At 52.6% G+C, this 18,619-nt stretch overlaps 1 protein-coding gene across 1 annotated transcript; it reads right to left on the reverse strand.

Moving 5' to 3' along the window:
* Positions 1-11,277: 11,277 nt before the first annotated feature.
* Positions 11,278-12,195, reverse strand: LOC127292442 (uncharacterized). Its single transcript, XM_051321832.2, has one exon. The coding sequence runs from the start codon at positions 12,075-12,077 to the stop codon at positions 11,529-11,531; it is 549 nt and encodes a 182-aa protein (XP_051177792.1). The 5' UTR covers positions 12,078-12,195; the 3' UTR covers positions 11,278-11,528.
* Between the last annotated feature and the right edge of the window lie 6,424 nt (positions 12,196-18,619).

Genomic DNA, 18,619 nt, shown 5'->3' on the forward strand with positions numbered 1-18,619 from the left:
CGGGCACGCCTTGTTGAGGCTGGTGTAGTCGATACACATGCGCCAGGAGCCGTTCTTCTTCAAAACCAGGACTGGGTTTGCTAACCAGTCCGGGTGCAGCACTTCCATGATGAAGCCGGCTGCGAGGAGCCGGGCGATTTCTTCACCGATGGCCTTCCTTCTTTCTTCGGCGAAGCGCCTGAGGGGCTGCTTCACCGGCTTGGCTTCAGGCCTGACGTGGAGGTGGTGCTCAGCCAACTCCCTCGGCACACCCGGCATGTCCCTTGGAGACCATGCGAAGATGTCCCGATTCTCACGGAGGAAGCTGGTGAGCTCGCTTTCCTATTTCCTGCTCAAGCCGGCACCGATGGTGACGAACTTGTCCAGCTGCGCCGGGTCGAGCAGGATCTTCTTGGTGTTGTCGGCCGGCTGGAAGTGGGTCGTTCCAGCCGGGTTGCCCACAGCCGGCATGTCCGCCTGCGCGGCCTTAGCCAGGGCGACGGCGTCGTGGATGAGCTGCTTCTCGGTGGCGATGACCAGCGTCTGGGCCATCTTGGAGCTCTACGTGGCGCAATCCATGGAGCGGCGGTAGTCGCCGGCTACGGTGATGACCCCTTTAGGGCCAGGCAGCTTCATCTTCAGGTACCCGTAGTGGGGCACCGCCATGAACTTGGTCAGGGCTGGCCTGCCCAGGAGCGCGTGGTAGGGACTCACGAGGTCCACAACCTCGAACTCGATCCTTTCGGTGCGGAAGTGATCCGGCTTCCCGAACATCACCTCCAGCGTGATCCGGCCGATCGGCTGGCAGCAGTGGCCTGGCACGATGCCATGGAAGACGGTGGGGGTGGGACGCAGCTCGGCTTCTTGGATGCCTAGCTTGCGGGCGGTGTCGCGGTAGAGGATGTTGATGCTGCTGCCCCCATCGATGAGGACGCGCGAGAAGCGCACGCTGCGCCGAGTCGTGCCGATGGTGGGGTCGAGGACCATGGCGTAGCTGCCCGGCTTCGGCAGGACAGCCGGTGTGTCGCGGCGATCAAATGTGATGGCCTGCTCTGACCAGTTTAGGTACTGGGGGACCGGCGGGATGATCGCGTTGACCTCGAGGGAACGGCTCTGCTGGCTCGTCTTGTCCTCGGGCTCGGAGGTGAAGATGATGTAGGCGGCATCCTCGGCCAGGTAGCGGCCATGTTGCACTTGGTTAGCCTCGTGGTGCTCGAGGTTGGCGTTCTCTGCGCCGCCTTGGCCACCCGGCCCGCCGGCTGGAGGAGGCGGGGGTGGGGGCGGGAGGGGTTCACCGCTTGTCAGCCGCTTCAAGAAGTGGCAGTCGCGGGTGGTGTGGTTGGAGGGGTTCTTGCCGCTATGATACTTGCACGGCGAGTCGAGCATCTGCTCGAAGGTGTACTTCGGCTTCCATTGCCGGTCTTGCTTCTGGCGCCGGCTGCCGCCTGGTGCCGCATGGTCCGACACGGCTGCCACATGGGCGGAACCGTACCGGCGGTCCGGCTGGTCGCTGTGCCGCTTGCCGCGGTAATTATCCCGCCGGCTGCCATGCGAGCCGCCCTCGGCCGGCTTGTGCTCGGCCGGCTTGTTGTTGTCCCGTCTTGCTGGGGCCGGTGAAATATCAGCCGGCGCCTTGCCGGCTTCCTCAGCCAGCGCGTACTTGTCGGCGATGGCCATTAAGGCGGCCATCGACTTGGGGTCGCTGCGGCGTAGCTTGTGCCACAGCATGGTGTTGGGCCGACAGCCTCCCATGAAGAAGCTGATGGCTTGGATCTCATGCACACCCTCGCAGGAGTTGCGCATCTCGCACCAGCGCGTCAGGTATGCGCGGTCAGTCTCGTCCGGGCCCTGCTTGCACATCTCAAGCTGTTGAGGGCGACCCGGCTGGCGATAGGTGCCGGTGAAGTTGCTGATGAAGGCCTCTTCGAAATCCAGCCAGCCGTTGATGCTGCCGGCTGGCAGGTTGTTGAGCCAGGTGCGGGCGGAGCCGACCAGCATCAGGGGGGAATAGCGTACCGCCCAGCGTTTGTTGCCTCGGGCGATGCCGACTGCGGTGGAGTAGTCCAGCAGCCAGTCCTCCGGCTTGGCGGTGCCGTCATACTTGGGCGTGTCACGCGGGAGCTGGAAGCCGTCGATCATGGGCTCGTTGGCGATGTGGGGCCCGAAGCACTTTGGGCCAGCTGGCCCCTCTTCTTCCGCAATGCGGGATTCGACCAGCCGGTCGAGGCGATCTCGGGCGTCTGTCGGCTCGATGCGCGGGCCCAGCCGGGTATGTGCCGGCTGGCGAGCGCCGCTGGCTTCTGGAGCCGGCCGGTGTGGGCGTCGAGGCTCGGAGTCTTGCTCCTGGTTTCGTCTTGGTGGGGCCCGGCTGCGGCTGCTGCCGCCGCCTGGCTGGCGGCTCGGCCGGCTTGAGCTCGCGTGTGTGGCGCGAGAGTCGTTGCGCCGGCTTGGCGCTGGGGAGATGGACTCGGCCGTGTCCCTGGCGTTGCCTGCGGCACCACGAGCATGAGAAGCTCTAGGGTCTTGGGCGTACCTGGGGTCTTTCGACTGCCGGTTGGCAGCCTTCAGCAACTCAGTCACCCGTGTGGTCTGGCGGCGTAACTCTTCGCCTTCAAGGCCGCGCAGCTCCTCTGCGGCGGCTTGCGCGGCGAGCATGTTCTTGTCGGGGGTGTTGTAGATGGGCAGCTCCATTGATGGAGCTGGTGCGTCCGCGCCGTCGCGGTCGATCTCGGCGCCTAGGTCGCGGCCTCTGCGGCGGATCTGGCCGGCTCGGCTGGGGTTGTCGCCGCCTGGGGTGAGGCCGTGGGCGCGGTTGTACTCGCGCTGGGTGATGTCCCACTGGCGCTTAGCAGCAACCAGCTCCTCAGTCTGCTTGAGGAGGAGCACGCGGTGCGCCTCCAGGTCCGCCTCGACGGTGGCGGCGTCGGTGCCGGCACCGGTGGTGAGCGGAGTGCTCAGCTTTGCCCGGACTTCTTCCAGCCGGGATGGTGGTGGTGGCGGCTTTGCGCCTGAAGCGGATGCATGCCCGCCGACGTTGCGCTCCAGGTCGGGGCCGCGAACGCGCGTGGACTTGGCGGGCTGCTCGTCGCCGGCTGCCATGACCTCGTGCATGACTCAGGGACTGGCGGCGGTGAGGCTGGCGCCGACTCCAGGGGGAGGGCTTGCGCAGCGCAGGATCTGGTGCGGATAACGCGGTGGTGCAACGGTGGCGACGTAGACGTCGAAGCCGCCGAAGCTGATGATGTTGCCGCCGGCAGGGAACGGCCGGTCGGCGAAGCAGCCAGCGTTGTCGCTGATGCAGTCGAGGGAGCCGAATCTCCAGATCAAGCCTGAAGCGACCCGCTCGCCGGTGGTGATGGTGAGGCCCGTCCGGATGAAGACACCGGCCGCGGACGCTGAAGGCCCCACGGTGGGCGCCAAATGTCGTGGTATCGTCACGGCATATGCCATAGGGTGGCTAATCGAGGTGGTTCCTAATGGACTCACGGCGGTATCCGGATGCGGGTATGGGCACGAGCGACACGGCGACGTACCCAGGTTCGAGGCCCTCCGATGGAGGTAACACCTCTACTCCTGCTATGTGTGTATATGAGGATATCACAGTACAATGGTGCTCCTATAGCTGTATCCGGCTGCTCCTGGGAGGCTAAGGTAGACGAAGGTCTCTCTCTCAGGGCAGCGCTAAGTCTAGAGTGAAGTAAGAATGATCGATCGTCCCCCGCACGAGGGGGGTAGCCCAGCTTATATAGGCGCTGGCACTTTACATAGAAGTCCCTATGATCTACGGGCCGGCTTGGCCGGCTCCGGCTTCCGCTCCTTCCCGAGGCGTTGACGTCATGGAGCTGTTGAGGCGTAGTGGCCTGTCCCGTCCGCCAGAGGAGGTCAGCGGCATGGCGAGGAGATGTCCCTGTCGCCATCATGCCCTGTAGCCGGTACGGACCGTCGTAGGCGATGATGGCCTGTCTGCCGCGTGGCACTGTTGCTCTACAGTGCCCCGTGCTTTACGGTAAGTGGGGTCAGCGTGGACCTTTGAACCCGGACCACCTACCCAGTTCTTTCCCGTGCAAGACTAGCCAGCCTCGAGTCGGTCTGAGGTACAAACCCCAGTCGGATATGGCTTGTAGAAGCCGGCCCCGCCACAGCGCGGATGGCCGTAGCCAGGCCGACTAGGACTTAGAGCCAGCCGGCTTCCGAGGCAGCCGGCCACGGCTCCAGCCGGCTGCTCCTCAGCCGGCCTTTGCCGCGAGCTGGCCAACCTCTAGCCGGCTGCTCCGCGTCCATTGCCCTACCCGGGGTCTTCCCCCCGACAGCTTGGGAGGCGGAGAGCCCCCGGAGCCACCAGTACCATGTCCCAGCTCCGCTTGGACGCCAATGGTAAAAGGCTCCCCATTGACGAAGAGTTGGACGGACCCCTTGATCCTCTCCGGGTACCGGCATTGATAGCGGATCCGCACCGGCTCTGTCAAGTGTTTCTTCAGAGAGAGCTCATCCACATCCACCGGCCTCCCGATCATCGTAGTACCCGCCATGAGCCGTTCCTTCTCGATCATGTCACTCGGCAGCCCAGTCAGTTGAACCCACACCGTAGGCAGTGCCTTGGACGGCCTCGGCCCGAGAAACGCCTCGCGGATGGAGGTGTTGGACTCGCTGAGGGGAAGAAAGAGCCTTCCGCTGCGAGTCCACATGAGGAGCGTCTCCCGCGAGGGGAAGTGGACCGAAAACTCCGAGTCCGAAAGATTGACCACCTGCCAATCCCAAAGGTCATCAAGCAGATTCTTCAGCTCATTGGACAGCTGCGCCTCAGTCAGGGGCTTTTCATCAAACCGAATGACCGCCGCGAACTGCCCCGAATTGCTCTTCTGTTGGAGTGGCTCAACGTCGATGTTGAAGAAGCCACCCCCAGTGATAGCGTGACCCATGGTTTGGAGGATCAAGGGCTTGCCCCTTGTAGGGCAGTTGGCAGAGTTGTGCCCCTCGTTGCTGCAAAGGACGCAGATGGGATCGAAGGTACACTCCGACTGGAAGTGGTCCTCCCGGCCACACCGGAAACATTCCCCGCCGGTCGCAGTCCCTGCCGACCCAAGCTTGCCCTTGCCCTTCTCCTTTGGGGGCTGCTGCGCCCCGGACGAGCCACCGCCGCCCTGGGCAGGAGCTTTGGCCTTGCCTCCCTGGCCGCCTGCTCCTCCGCCCCGGCGACCTTGCTGCTGGTTCTGGCCCCGTGCCCTTGCAGCCTCCGCCGTCTTTTTCTTCCTAGCGCGCTCGCGCTCCTTCTCCTCTTCACGTTCCCGCCACCAGGGCGGTGGCGAACCCCAGTCCTCCCGACCCTGGTCCGGAAACCGCTGGTAACCCTCCTCCTGGTACCGGCCGCCTCGGCCGCCACCGTCCTGCCTCCACGATGCACCTTCCTCGTACCCGTCCATCCTGCGCTTGTTCCTCCCGTCCCCGTAGCCATCTCTCCCCTCCCGGCCGTCGCGCCCGTCACGCCCCATCACCACCGCCGCCGCGTAAGATCTAGAGAGAGGGGTTGGGGAAGGAAAGCGTCTGAGAGTGCGGAAGATGCGCCGCCTCGACTCAGACTCGCTCGCTGGGAACCCTAGAGATGGATCAGTGCACCCTTTCGGCATCCACAACCATTTAGACCCCCGCCACCGGACCGACCCAGGTTCGATGGGCCGGGCCCGTTCCAGGAGACCTCCCTCCAAGCCCGAGGGAAAGCTGGACAGCTGGATGGGCTCGGCCACCCGAGGAAGGCCCATCAGCTGAGGCCTGCTAGGCCGCGCCTCCGGAAGTAGCAGCAGCAGTGGATGGGCCGGCCCAACCGCGGCCTCCAGCACGGGAGCCTCCTCCCCATCCGGATCTGGCGGCCGCCGCTCCTCCCGGAAGCCGCCGTGGCGCGCCGCCACCGCCAGGCGCACCTGCCCCGGAGTCGTCCGCTCCGGTCCCCGCTGGGGAGGGATCCGGGCGCCGCTCGCCCGTCTCCCCAGACCTCCGGCATCTCCCAGACGTCGGAAGCGCGGCGCCAAACCACCGGAGAAGCGGGACCCTTTGCCCCCTGGCGCAAACGCACGCCGCCTGCCATGCCGGAGAGTTCCTCCCTGCTCCTCCGCTAACGAGATGAAGCTCGCTAGCGTGGCCGGCCTGGGACGCCGCCGGAACTCCGCATCAGAGGGCTCCGAGCCCTCCCCAGGGCCCGAGCAGGCCTCCTCGCCGTCCGCCTCCGAGTCCGAAGAAAGGACCCAGAATCTCCCCCCGGGCCGCGTAGCTGCCGGCGCAGAGGAGTGCCCCTGCCTCCTCTCAGCGTCGGCCAGCGGCGGCATCGTCGGCAGCTCCGGTGGGAGCGGCGGTGCGCCATCCGCCCCGAAATCGCCACCAAAATCGCCACACCAAACGCCCAAGGGTGTCCGTACACCCGAAACGTTATCCATTATCCAAGTGGTGAAATTGGTTCAAAATTACATTTTTGGCCGGGTGAATAAAAAATACGTTGGGGCACCCTGCACCTGTGAAACGAGGCTCTGCGAAACCAGGAGGGGGCGCAGCATGCAGGTGGGGGACATTTTTTGTTTCTTTTTTTTGAACGGGTAAATATATAAAGCTAGGCACAGGTTGCAGAGTTACAGCACCTATTACAGTCAAGATTGATCAGATCCTCCACGCAGGGAGGCACAGCATTAAGTAAAACACCCTCGTTTCTCATTCTCAACGCATAATTCGCTAAACAGTGAGCAGCAGTATTACCAGCCCTGTTAATTTTGTTCACCACATATCCTGGAATTAGGCTCAGCACTTCTTTGATGTCAGTAGCAAGGTAACATAGTTGTGATCTACTGGTTGTAGCCCTATTAATCTCCTGAACAATAGCCGCATTATCCGATTCTATAATCACCTGGGTAGTGGCATAGTTGACGATAGCTTTAGCCCCTTTCAGGATTGCAAGGCCTTCAGCAGTAGCAGCATTTGGGCAGTGGGGCAGGGTACCCCATGCCGAAGCAGCGACGATACCATTATGGTCTCTTAGGATTGCTCCCCAGGATCCCATGTTGAGGTCGTCGATAAAGCCAGCGTCAATATTTAATTTGTGCCAACCAAGATTCGGGGCGTTCCACGGTTTTGGAATCTCCTTGGCCTTCGACGAGTCCATGCTATGGCAGTTCATAACTTTCTTTCCTTTAACATCAGAAGTGTGAGATGCATTCTGGGCCTGCAAGAAGGAATCGAGGTAAGAAGTGATGAAAAGGGCCGACTGTTTTACCCCACATTTACCGTCACCATAAATGACATTGTTCCTCATGTGCCAAGACCTCCACCACAAGAAAATCAGTTTAGCTCTCATGTCTTCGTTGCATTGGTCGAGGAGAACAAGAACCCAGTTATCTCCGGAAAATCTCAGCAGGTTTTCAGCCGGTAACTCCCAGACATCTCTCAGGCAATGTCTGAGGGCGTTGGCCTTAGTGCAGGTCATAACAGCATGATAGGCATCTTCTGGTTCGCATCCGCAAATGCTGCAGGTTGGAAGGATATCCATATTCCTATTGCATCTGAGGGTCTGGACACCCAACGAGTTAGTTGCAAGTTTCCAACAGAAAGTCTTCAGTTTGGGGGGTACCTTAGTGCTCCAAATCAGATTCCACAAAGGCCTTTCTCCATCTGGCCTAGAGCTAGAGGCAGTATTTTTTTCATTGCTTTGGAGGCTCCTACCCAATCTGTAAGCACTTCTCACGGTGAAGATACCGTTGCTTTCATGAGCCCAGGCGATGGTGTCCCGGGCGTTGCTCGAGGGGAGATTAATTTTTAGGATCTCTTCAGCATCTGGAGGGAAAAACAGGGATCTGATGGTTGGTTCATCCCAGGTTTTAGTTGTTTGGTTTATGAGGTCTGATACCCATTTCAGTCTTTGGTTGCTTGCCTTCCCAATGACCTTGTGGTTTCCTCTAGGAATCCAATTGTCTCTCCAAATTCTAATGTTTGTCCCGTCACCAATGCGCCATATTATACCTTTTTTCAGTAACTCAAGGCCATAAGAGATACCCTGCCAGCACGGTGACACACTCTTGGAGAAGGCAGTATCAATGAGTTGGCCAGAGGGGTAATACTTAGCTTTTAACAGTCTCGCACAGAGGCTTTCGGGGAACTGAATGAGGCGCCAGGCTTGCCTCGCCAACAGTGCTTGGTTGAACATCCGTAGGTCTTTGAAGCCCATTCCCCCCATGTTTTTTGATTTTGTGATTTTATCCCAGCTCAGCCAGTGTACTTTCCTCTTATTATCTTCATCTCCCCACCAGAACTCTCTTATTATTTGACTCATATCGTCACATAGCCCCATAGGGAATTTGAAGACACTCATGGCATAGTTAGAGATGGATTGGGCCACCGACTTGATCAGAGCTTCCTTGGCAGCCCCAGACATGTATTTTTCGTTCCAATCGGAGCATTTCTTCCTTAGCTTGTCCTTGGATGAGATCAGCTTTCCTTGTTTCATGGAGCCTTCTGGAATTGGAAGACCAAGGTATTTATCTTCCATTGTCATCTTGTTAACCTCGAGGATATAGGCGACAGACTGCATGTCAATATCAGGCACATGTTGCCCGAACATGATGGAGCATTTGTCAGAACTAAGAAGCTGTCCAGTGCCCTTCTCATACTGTCTGAGGATCTCTTTGATGCGGCTTGCCTGATCGGTGTTTGCACGGAAGAAAAGAAGACTGTCGTCAGCGAACATAAGGTGAGAAATGCCCGGGCAGTTCCTGCTGATCTTGAGTTCCTGAAGGAGATTATGGTTGATATTTCTGTTTATCAGGGCAGACAGGCTTTCCCCAACGAGGAGGAATAAGTAAGGCGAAAGAGGGTCTCCTTGCCTCAGCCCTCTTGATGGGTAGAATTTTTCCAGAAGCTTGCCATTGAACTTGACCGAGAAGCGTACCGTTTTGACACACGTCATAATCCATTTTATCCATTGTTCTGCGAAGCCCATGGTTCTGAGCGCTTCCTCTAGAAATTTCCAATCGACCCGGTCATAAGCCTTTGTGAGGTCTAGCTTGTATGCGCAGAAACTCCCGGAACTTTTGTTGCCATTATGGATGGAATGAAAGCACTCGAAGGCAATGATTGCATTGTCAGTGATCATTCTTTCTGGGACAAAGGCACTTTGAGTTTCAGCTACGATGCTTTTCAGCAGAGGTCTTAGTCTATTGACCAGACATTTCACCACCACTTTGTACACCACATTACAGAGACTAATTGGTCTATAGTCTTTCAGATTGGTAGGATTCTTGATCTTTGGGATGAGCACAATAGCAGTATCATTTACACCATCCGGCATGGACCCTAGCTCAAAAAACTTCCTCACTGCTTGAATAATATCAGTCTTGAGGGTTCCCCAATTTCTTTGGTAGAAGCAGGCAGGAAAGCCGTCAGGGCCAGGGGCTTTGGTCGGACCAATCTGGAATAGTGCGAAGCTTATTTCATCATCAGAGAATTGCATACAAAGGTTTTCATTCATCTCATCGGATATTACATTCTGGAGGTGTCTGGTGACCAGGTCAGGTTGCACTGTGTTGTCAACCTTGTACAGCTCCATAAAAAACTCAGTAGCAATAGTATTCATCTCTTTGTCGTCCTGGGTAATCACTCCCTTATTGTTAACCAGCTCTGTGATTTTATTCTTTTTAGCTCTCCAGGTGGCTTTGCGGTGAAAGTAGCTAGTGTTACGATCACCAGCTTGAAGCCAATTAACCCGGGACCTTTGTCTCCACCTGAGCTCCTCTTTTTCCAGGAGTTCATCTATTTCTCTGCACAGAATATTGGCCCTTTTCTTACTGTTGCTGTCATCTCTCTTGAGGATTTGATCAAGTTGTTTCTTCTTCTTGTCAATTTGTTTTGATACATTGCCAATGGTTTTCTTGCTCCACTTCTGAAGGTGGTCCATAACTCCCTGGAGATTGTTCATAATATCTCCAAGATCTCTAGGCTTTTTATGCATTTCCCAGGCACAAGAAATTTCTTCATTCAGACTTGCTTCTCTTTCCCAATATGTTTCGTACCTGCGTTCAGGAACATGCCTGGTCATAGTAGTGGAAGTATCCAGAATTAAAATAATAGGGCAATGATCAGATCTAGAGGAAGTGAGATGCATAACCTGATGGTTTTTGAAATGGTTTATCCAATCGGGGCAAGCAACCACTCTATCGAGTCTGACTCTGATGTTATTTCTTCCATCTTGCTTGTTATCAAAGGTCCAAGGCCTACCTTTAAAGCCTAAGTCATGCAGATCACAGAAGGACAAAGCCTCTCTAAACTGAGCCATTTGCCTTTCATTTCTTTTCCTTCTAGACCAGTGTTCACTTTGTGTCAAGCACTCGTTAAAGTCACCCATCATCGCCCACGGGCCAGGCAGGAGTGGTTTGATCCTGCGAAGGAGGCTCCACATGTTATGCCTTTCATGAGGGCGGGGTTCTCCATACACAAAGGTACATCTCCATTTCATATCATTGGGCTTATTACAAATGGTTACATCAATGTGATTGGTACCCAACTTAAACAGATGCACCTGAATACTCTCATCCCAAAACAGAGCTAGGCCTCCCCCTTTTCCTTCCTCCTTGAAGGTTATGACATTTTTAAGGCCTAATCTCCATCTAAGGTTTTCTACATACTGTTTATTCTGGCGAGTTTCAGAAAGAAAAAGGATTTTAGGTTGGTGAACACGCATCAGCCGCTCTAATTCTTGAACTGTCGCAGCCCGGCCTAAACCGCGACAATTCCAACTCAGGAGTATCATGGCTCCTGACCGGTGCGCTCCTTCGCACCGGTCAGTTGGCCAGCGGCCCCATGGCTGGCTGCCTCCAGTTGCTTGTCCTCCTCAGCCCCATCATCCTTCTGAGCTTTCCTTGGTTCCTCCCCTGTGAACACTTCGAGAGACCTTTTGCTTTCCTCTTCCTCAGTTCTGTCTTGGATTACTTCCCCTGGCAGCTTGCCATGGTGTTCCTCCTCTTCTCTCAGCCTGCGAAGTGTTTCCACCCCTAGGCACTCCTCCAGAGATGGGACGGGGAAGTACATCTTCTTTGGGGGCGGTTGCTGGCTCGATTCCTCACCATCGAGCTTCTGCCTGATACGTGTAGCCCCCAGGACTCCTTCCTGGGTTGTACACATGTGCCAACAAATCCATGGTATTCGTATGACAAGTTCTTTTGTCTTCTCTAAACATCATGCAATATCTAAGCTAAAACCGTTGTATTAACCATCATACATGCTCTAAGTTTACTCGTGAATGCCACAAATTTAAATATAGAAAAGTAAAGATGAATTTACAATTTCCACTCCAATGGAATCATTGACTTTTAGTTCATACCCACAAGAATGAAACAACTAGAAAAAACAGTGGACCTGAACAAAGACGCAAAATTAAAACTCTTACAACTAACCATGAGCTATGCTCTGCTATAAGCTTTTAAAAAAGCAAATTTAGCTTTTTAAAAAGATTTATATTTTAAAACCGAGGTAATACATCACAAGTTGCCACCAAATTTCTCTTTGGCATCCATAGGCATCGGTCAGTCGAGCAGCACCGCGTCGGTAGAGATGAAGCTGTGGATGACCATGTCCTTGACCTTGCCCTTGAGCACGCAGTACCGCCGCAGCACGGCCTCCCTTGTGAACCCGGCCTTCTGCAGCACCCGCTGCGACGCCGCGTTGGGCACGTCCACCAGCGCCTCCACGCGAAGCAGCCCCTCCACCTCGCCGAACACCTGGGCCAACGCCCGCCGCACGGCCGCCGTGGCCACGCCCTTGCCCCAGTGCGCGCGCGCCAGCACGTACCCGAGCTCCGCGCGGCAGCCGTCCTCCGTGGGCGACACGGAGATGGCGCCGACGGGGCGGTCGTCGCCGGCGAGGCAGATGGCGCGGAACCAGGGGTGCGGGAGCACGGCGTCGCGGAGGTAGGCGAGCAGGAGCTCCGTGGAGGTGTAGGGCTCCCAGCGGCACGGGGCGGCCGCCAGCGGGTCCGACGCCCACGCCATCATGGCGTCCACGTCGGCGAGCGTGAACCGGCGGAGCGTCACCTCCACGGCTGGCTGCGCTCCTTGGCCGGTTGACTGCTCCATTTCTCTGTGTGCTGCTACCTTGCCAGTGTGGGTTTCCGTGTTTATAGGCGGCCGGATCGGTCAGGCAGAGCAAGCGCCTGCTCTGTTTGACCGCATCACGCACTAGTTGACCTACTGTGGCTTTGGGGATCTTGATGACCAAGTTTGCTGCTAGCTGAAAGTACCTGGCGAGTGGCAACGACAGATGAGAAAATGACAAGCAAGTGACGGTGATGATGGCGAGAGGCGAAGGTCGGAGGAAGGAGCTATGAAGGTGGCTGTCAGGGCGTAGGGCCATCGGCTACATAAATATAAAAATATGAAGTTCACCACAAAAACTGGAGTAGAAAATAAAAAAGGAACATAAGGTGAAGATCACGAGGCTGACATCATGTTGCGAAAATATATCCATCGCCGTATCTCTAAAGAGTAATATACACTTTTGGTACCACAACTTGCATCGGATGTGCAGTTTAGTACCACAACTTGCAAAACGAGCACTAGAGGTACCACAACTTGTACCCAGTGAACAAATAGGTCCAAAATCACTATCTAGTTGACACGTGGCATTATAGTTTTTGCAAAAGCACCCTGTACATTTTTTCCTGGCGCATCTAAGCATTGTGTTGTCTTCCATGCGGGCCCCACCATATCAGTTGCACGAGAAATAATCAAAAACATTTGCTTGTCTACGGTTTCGAACACGCGACCAGCCACAAACTGTGTCCTCTTTAATACCTTACCACTGCACCAACCTCAATCTATCGTAACGAGTGGTTACGTTTTTATTCTTCCTTTTGGCCTCGATTCAAAGTTAGAGACACTAATTACTAATTAGACTGTTTGCTACGGCTTTTTTTTCCGGGTGAGACGCTGATTATTATGGAGATTCTAGCTAATATATCAGATAAGTCTGCACACGCACAAGGAGATGAGATGATGAGGCGAGAACATGCATAGCGTCTTGTAGTCATAGCTTACAGCCAGCAGCATGGACACTTATACTAACTACCGCGGATGATCGATCTCTCCTAGATCGTCCTCTGACTAGAGACCATTGTTGCTTCCGTGGTACTCGATGAGGTGCTCCTCTCGGTGATTTGTGTGGATTTTTGTTGTCATCCTATTCTTCGTGCTCCACTCCTAGACAGGCACCACATCGTGGCGGTCGGCGCCTCGGCGGTGCCAGTCCGGCACCATATTGTGGACATGGCGGCGTCCGCGATTCACACCTCATTCTACGTTGTGCTCCTTTGTGTCGTGGGGTTCTAAGTAGAACGTCATTTTCCTGCCCGAAGGTCCCGAGGCGGATGCGCTATCGCCGGAGCGAATCTCCGCGTCGAAGCGGCCGCGGTAGCCGGAGGCGGAGCGGCGGCGTGGAGGCATCTTGTCGGAGACGGGGCTTCGGCGCGGGCGCGGCGTGGGAGGCAGAGCGGCGAGAGAGAGGCAGAGGCGGAGCGACACGCGGCGGAGAGTGAAACTTCAGGACAGTTGGCGTGCACGCGCGCATGGTGTTTATAGCGCACGCGGCAGCCGAAGCGACAAGTTTCCCGCGCGGGATAACACAAAAGCGCGGGCGCGGTAAACTTTTTAGCGCACGCCTCTTTTTCGCGCGGGCGCTCGCGCGCGGCAAACTGGCGGTTTTTTTAGCACGCGTGTCGCGCCTGTTGGAGATGCTCTAAGTAATATGGATTGAAGGAAGTAGCTTATTTAGCTAGAACAATGTAAATATCCTCTGTATATGTGTTTAAACTTATTTGGATATGCCGGAGCGTCCAGCAAGGTATAATAAAATGAAGTCCAGGAACGTATTACCGAAGTGTTGTCTGGCTCCGTGGAAGTTTTGTTTTGAGGTTGCTTCACGTCGCCAGTTCGAATCCCACCAAGCTCTATTTCGTTTTTAATTGTTTATATATTCTGATATGTGGGACCCGCATGGAAGAAAGCAAGAAGGTCACATTTGCGAGAGAAAATATAAAGGGTGTTTTTTTGCAAGAATTACGATGCCACGTGTCCACTTTTGATTGACCATGGACCTATTTGCTCGCTTGGTGCAAGTTGTGGTACTTCATATGCTCGTTTTGCAAGTTGTGGTACTAAATTGCACATCCAGTACAAGTTGTGGTACCAAAAATGTATATGACTCATCTCTAAATGTGTAGATACCTTGGAACCAATAGGTTCGAATCGATGACCAAGCTGTAGTGACGACCACAAATGGAATGTAGACCTGCACCGGTAAATAACCTGCATAAGCGAATAATTTTTATTGTTAAAAACCTTGTCTTTTTTACATAGCTAAAGCGACCAAATATTAGCAATCGTTTCCACCTTAATAGTTAGTTTTAAACTAAGATCCAACGCTACGTAGTGCGTACAAGGTAAAACTTATTTAGATAGCTGATCATATAGATATAGCAAATTTATACTGGAGGAATAGGTGTTTTATAATCTCGTCATGATGATAAAATACACACGTTTTACTTCCTCGTCAATTACATTTTGCAAGGTTATCTTTTGTAAGAATTACCCCCTCGATGAAGACACCATGCAAACACGTTAGTTATAAACGAGATCTTCATCTTACAAAATCTCTTATTGTTATCAACTGGTACCTCAGGATGGATTGAAGTATTGTTCTCAAAGCGTGGCAGCCCCTAACCACTTATCCTTCCAGAATCTAATTTCAGATCCATCTCTGATAGAGAAAGCCACATATGGAAAGAAGAAATTGTTCCGCCACCATAAGACCAACCCAGAAATGAGAATACCCACGTTTCCAACAAACCTAAGACAACATATTTCGGCCAACATACTTTTTTCTTACGGAGGGTTTACCAAATCCCATCCTTAGATAGCAACTTGAACAACCATTTACCAAGGAGGGCACTATTTTTTACCTCAAGGTATGGAATTCCAAGACCCTCTTGATCTTTAGGGTGGCATACCACACTCCATTAAGTCAGTAAATACTTCTTTTTCTCACTATCACCTTACCAGAAGAATCCTGATCGGAAATAATCTAATATTTTTAAGACTCCTTTTGGAAGTTCGAAGAATGATATCATATATAGCATCATGTTGCTTACAGTGAGTTGATAAGAACTAATCTTCCTCACAATGATAGTAATTTGCCTTTCGAGTTACTTAATCTAACTTGCAATCGTTCATCCACCATTTTCCATTCAGTGTTCGTAAGTAACCGATAATGAATCAAAATATCCAAATACCTAATAGGAAACAAGCCTTGCCAGCAGCCAAATTATAGGTATACAGGTTGGCTTCGTCTTGAGCCTCACCAAAACAAAATAAGTTACTCTTATGGAAGTTTATCTTAGACCCAATAGTTTCTCGAAAGCTGGCATAATTAACTCCCAGGTTTCTTGTTTTTTCGGTGTGATGTTCCATGAAAAGGATTGTATCATCGGCATATTGAAGAATGGATAATCCTTCATCAACTATATGAGGAACCACACCTTCGATTTGTCCATCAGATTTTGCGCGCTCAATCATCATGGCAAGCATATTATCCACAATGTTAAATAACATTGGTGATAATGGGTTGCTTTGCCTAAGCCCCTTCTTGGTCTAGAAGTAATTGCAAATGTCATCATCATTGACATTAATGGAAACACTTTCTCTTGAAACGGAGCTATGAATTAAAGCACGTACACCACTCATCAGAAAAACCATCCATTCTGAGAGTCTGCTAAAGGAAAGACCACTTAATATTATCGTAGACCTTTTCATAGTAGATTTTTTATATCACTCTATTCAAGTTTTTGCGATGTTGTTCGCAAACCGTTTCATGAAGGATAACCACCCCATCAAGGATGTTACGTCTTTGCATAAAAGCATTTTGTGAGGGACAAACCACGTGGTCAGCCTTAGGGTAGCAACCTTAACTAGTGAAAATTTAAAAGCTAACATTAAGGAGGCATATGAGTTAATATTGTTGGATCCTTTCTGCTGCATTAGTCTTAGAAAATAAAATTATCTCACCAACATTCAGGCGGAACATTTCTAGTTGTCTCGTATGAAGAAAATCGAACAAAACTAGCAGGTCGAACTTGATGACCTCCCAAGAACACCGATAAAACTCAGTCGGGAAGCCATCAAGACTAGGGGCTTTGTTGTTTTCCGTTTGGAAAACTGTTTTTCTTACTTCATCCTCAATATAAGGTGCCGTAAGTAACCTATTGTCCTCATCAGAAATCATGTGAATATCATCTGTTTTATACTTATCCATAGATAAGTTACCTTCCTCGGGTGCGCCGAACAAATCTTTGTAGTAATTAGTAATGTACGACTTCAGTTGCTCATAGGCTTCAATCATGCCATCATCATGAACTAGAGAAGGAATAAGTTTATACATGTGTGTGGCATTGGTAATACTATAAAAGTATGTTGTATTCGAATCACCTTCAAGAATGAATTAAGATTTAGACCAGTGGTACCACTTAAGCTTCTCCTCTCGCATACTATTTTTTTTGCTATCTCTGCATTTGATTGGTAGCTCAATTTCATGTGCGGTCAGCAGAGGAACTTCAGCTAAAGCCCGAGGTCATCTATAATAGACGAAAGTCGTTGCTTCTCGTTTTTAAGTAAGTTTGTTGTTTGAGGAGCTCATCTAGATAGGTGATTGAGTAAAACATGTATTTTATTATTCCACCTCTGTATTGAAGGTCACCGTCAGCAGGTCTTTCCTAAATCTTTTTGACCATGTCGTAAAAGCCTTTCCGATGTAACCATCCAAGTTCGAACTTGAACCAGCGAGTAGACTATGGTCTAGGCAATCCGGTGGTCAACAAGATGGGAGCATGGTTCGACAAACCAACAATACATTTTAGAAGGCACTGCTGCAGACGGCGGTGGCGGCCAGGGCCCCTCGGCGATCTCCGACGGCGGATGGCCATGGCTGCGGGTAGGCGGGCCAGATCTGAGCCCATCTGGGCTTGGTCGGGCTGGGTATATGAAAGGATCGTATGCCGCACCTAGAGGGGGGGGGTGAATAGGTGCTAACCAATTTTTAGTTCTTTTTCAATTTAGGCTTGACACAAAAGGTAAATTCTCTAGATATGCAACTAAGTGAATTTACCTATATGACAAGGCTAACAACTAAGCAAGATATATCTAAGCAATATAGAGATAGAGTGGGATAGAGGTAACCGAGCGTGGAGCACGCGATGACACGGAGATGATTCCCGTAGTTCCCTTCCTTTGCAAGAAGGTACGTCTACGTTTGGAGGAGTGTGGTTGCTACGAAAGCCAAACCAACAGCCACGAAGGCTTCACTCAGATCTCCGGTGAGCAACGCCACGAAGGCCTAGCCCACTTCCACTAAGGGATTTCCTCGAGGCGGAAACCGGGCCTTTACAAGGTTCTTGGGGCACACATCCACAACCAAATTGGAGGCTCCCAAATCTGTTACAACACAACAAATCAACAAGCATACATCAACAACAATCACTAGGGATCCAAAGAGGAACACTAGCAAGGGGGCCCTCAAGCATAAGAGGGGGAAATGAAAAACGCTTCGGTGAGGATGTAGATCGGGGTCTTCTCCGTCGATTCTCCAAAGCACAAGGGATTTGGATGGTTGAGGAAGGAGATCCGATGGATTTGATGTTCTTGGTGGCTCAACAATGGTGTATCTCTTTTTTAGAAGGGGAATGAGCAACCCTAGCTCAATGGAGAAGAAACCCTTAAAAAGGGGCAGCTGATCCGGCCGTTGGAGACTTGGGGAAGGGTGGCCGGTAGTACCGGCGAGTTTGGGCCGGTACTACCGGACTTAGGCGCGCGCGCGAGGCCAGCCGGGGGCGGCCACGTGGCCAGGAGGGTTCGGCCCGGGGGGGGAGGCCGGAGCCTCCGGCCCGGGGTACCGGCCGTGGTACCGCCGGGTGCCCCAACCTCCCTGGAACTTCACTGAGGCGCCCCCCCCCCTTCCCCGGTACCAAGGGCGGTACCAAGGCCGGAGCCTCCGGCCGTGGCCAGGCCGGCGGTACCGCCCAGGGCCCCCGCTCCTTCTTCTTTTTCCTTTGCTTCTCTCTTCTTCTTCATAATTCTTTCTTTCTTCTTTCTTATCTCTTTCTCTTCTTCTTCTCATTTCTTGTATACTCTTCACACTTTAAGCATCTAGAGAATGTAATAACCTACAAATCTTATAACCGAAATGTTCATATATTATCATTGTCATCAACACCAAAACACATATAAAATGAGATATGATCTTTCAATCTCCCCCTTTTTGGTTTCTTGATGACAATATAAGATTTGCAAAAGAAGAGAGTATATGAGCAGAGAAAATATAAGATATGCATAAAAGGCTCCCCCTAGACATGTGCATCTAATAGAATTAACATATGAATGATAGGCACATAATCTAGGATCAAACTACTCAAGAAAATATGAATCACCAACAAGTGCAAAGATGCTTAGTAAGCAAATAAATTCATCACTTGAAGAGAGGAGAGACAACCATATGTGAGTAAAGACTAGTGTTGAGTTTAGAGATCATACCACATGAAGTTCACTTAGTCTTTACCATAGATAGATAGATAGAT

This window comes from Lolium perenne, chromosome 4, assembly GCF_019359855.2.
Source record: "Lolium perenne isolate Kyuss_39 chromosome 4, Kyuss_2.0, whole genome shotgun sequence".
Lineage (NCBI taxonomy): Eukaryota > Viridiplantae > Streptophyta > Magnoliopsida > Poales > Poaceae > Lolium > Lolium perenne.

Coding starts and splice junctions, on each gene's coding strand:
- LOC127292442 (XM_051321832.2), bottom strand. CDS start 12,077: ATGGAGCAGTCAACCGGCCAAGGAGCGCAGCCAGCCGTGGAGGTGACG.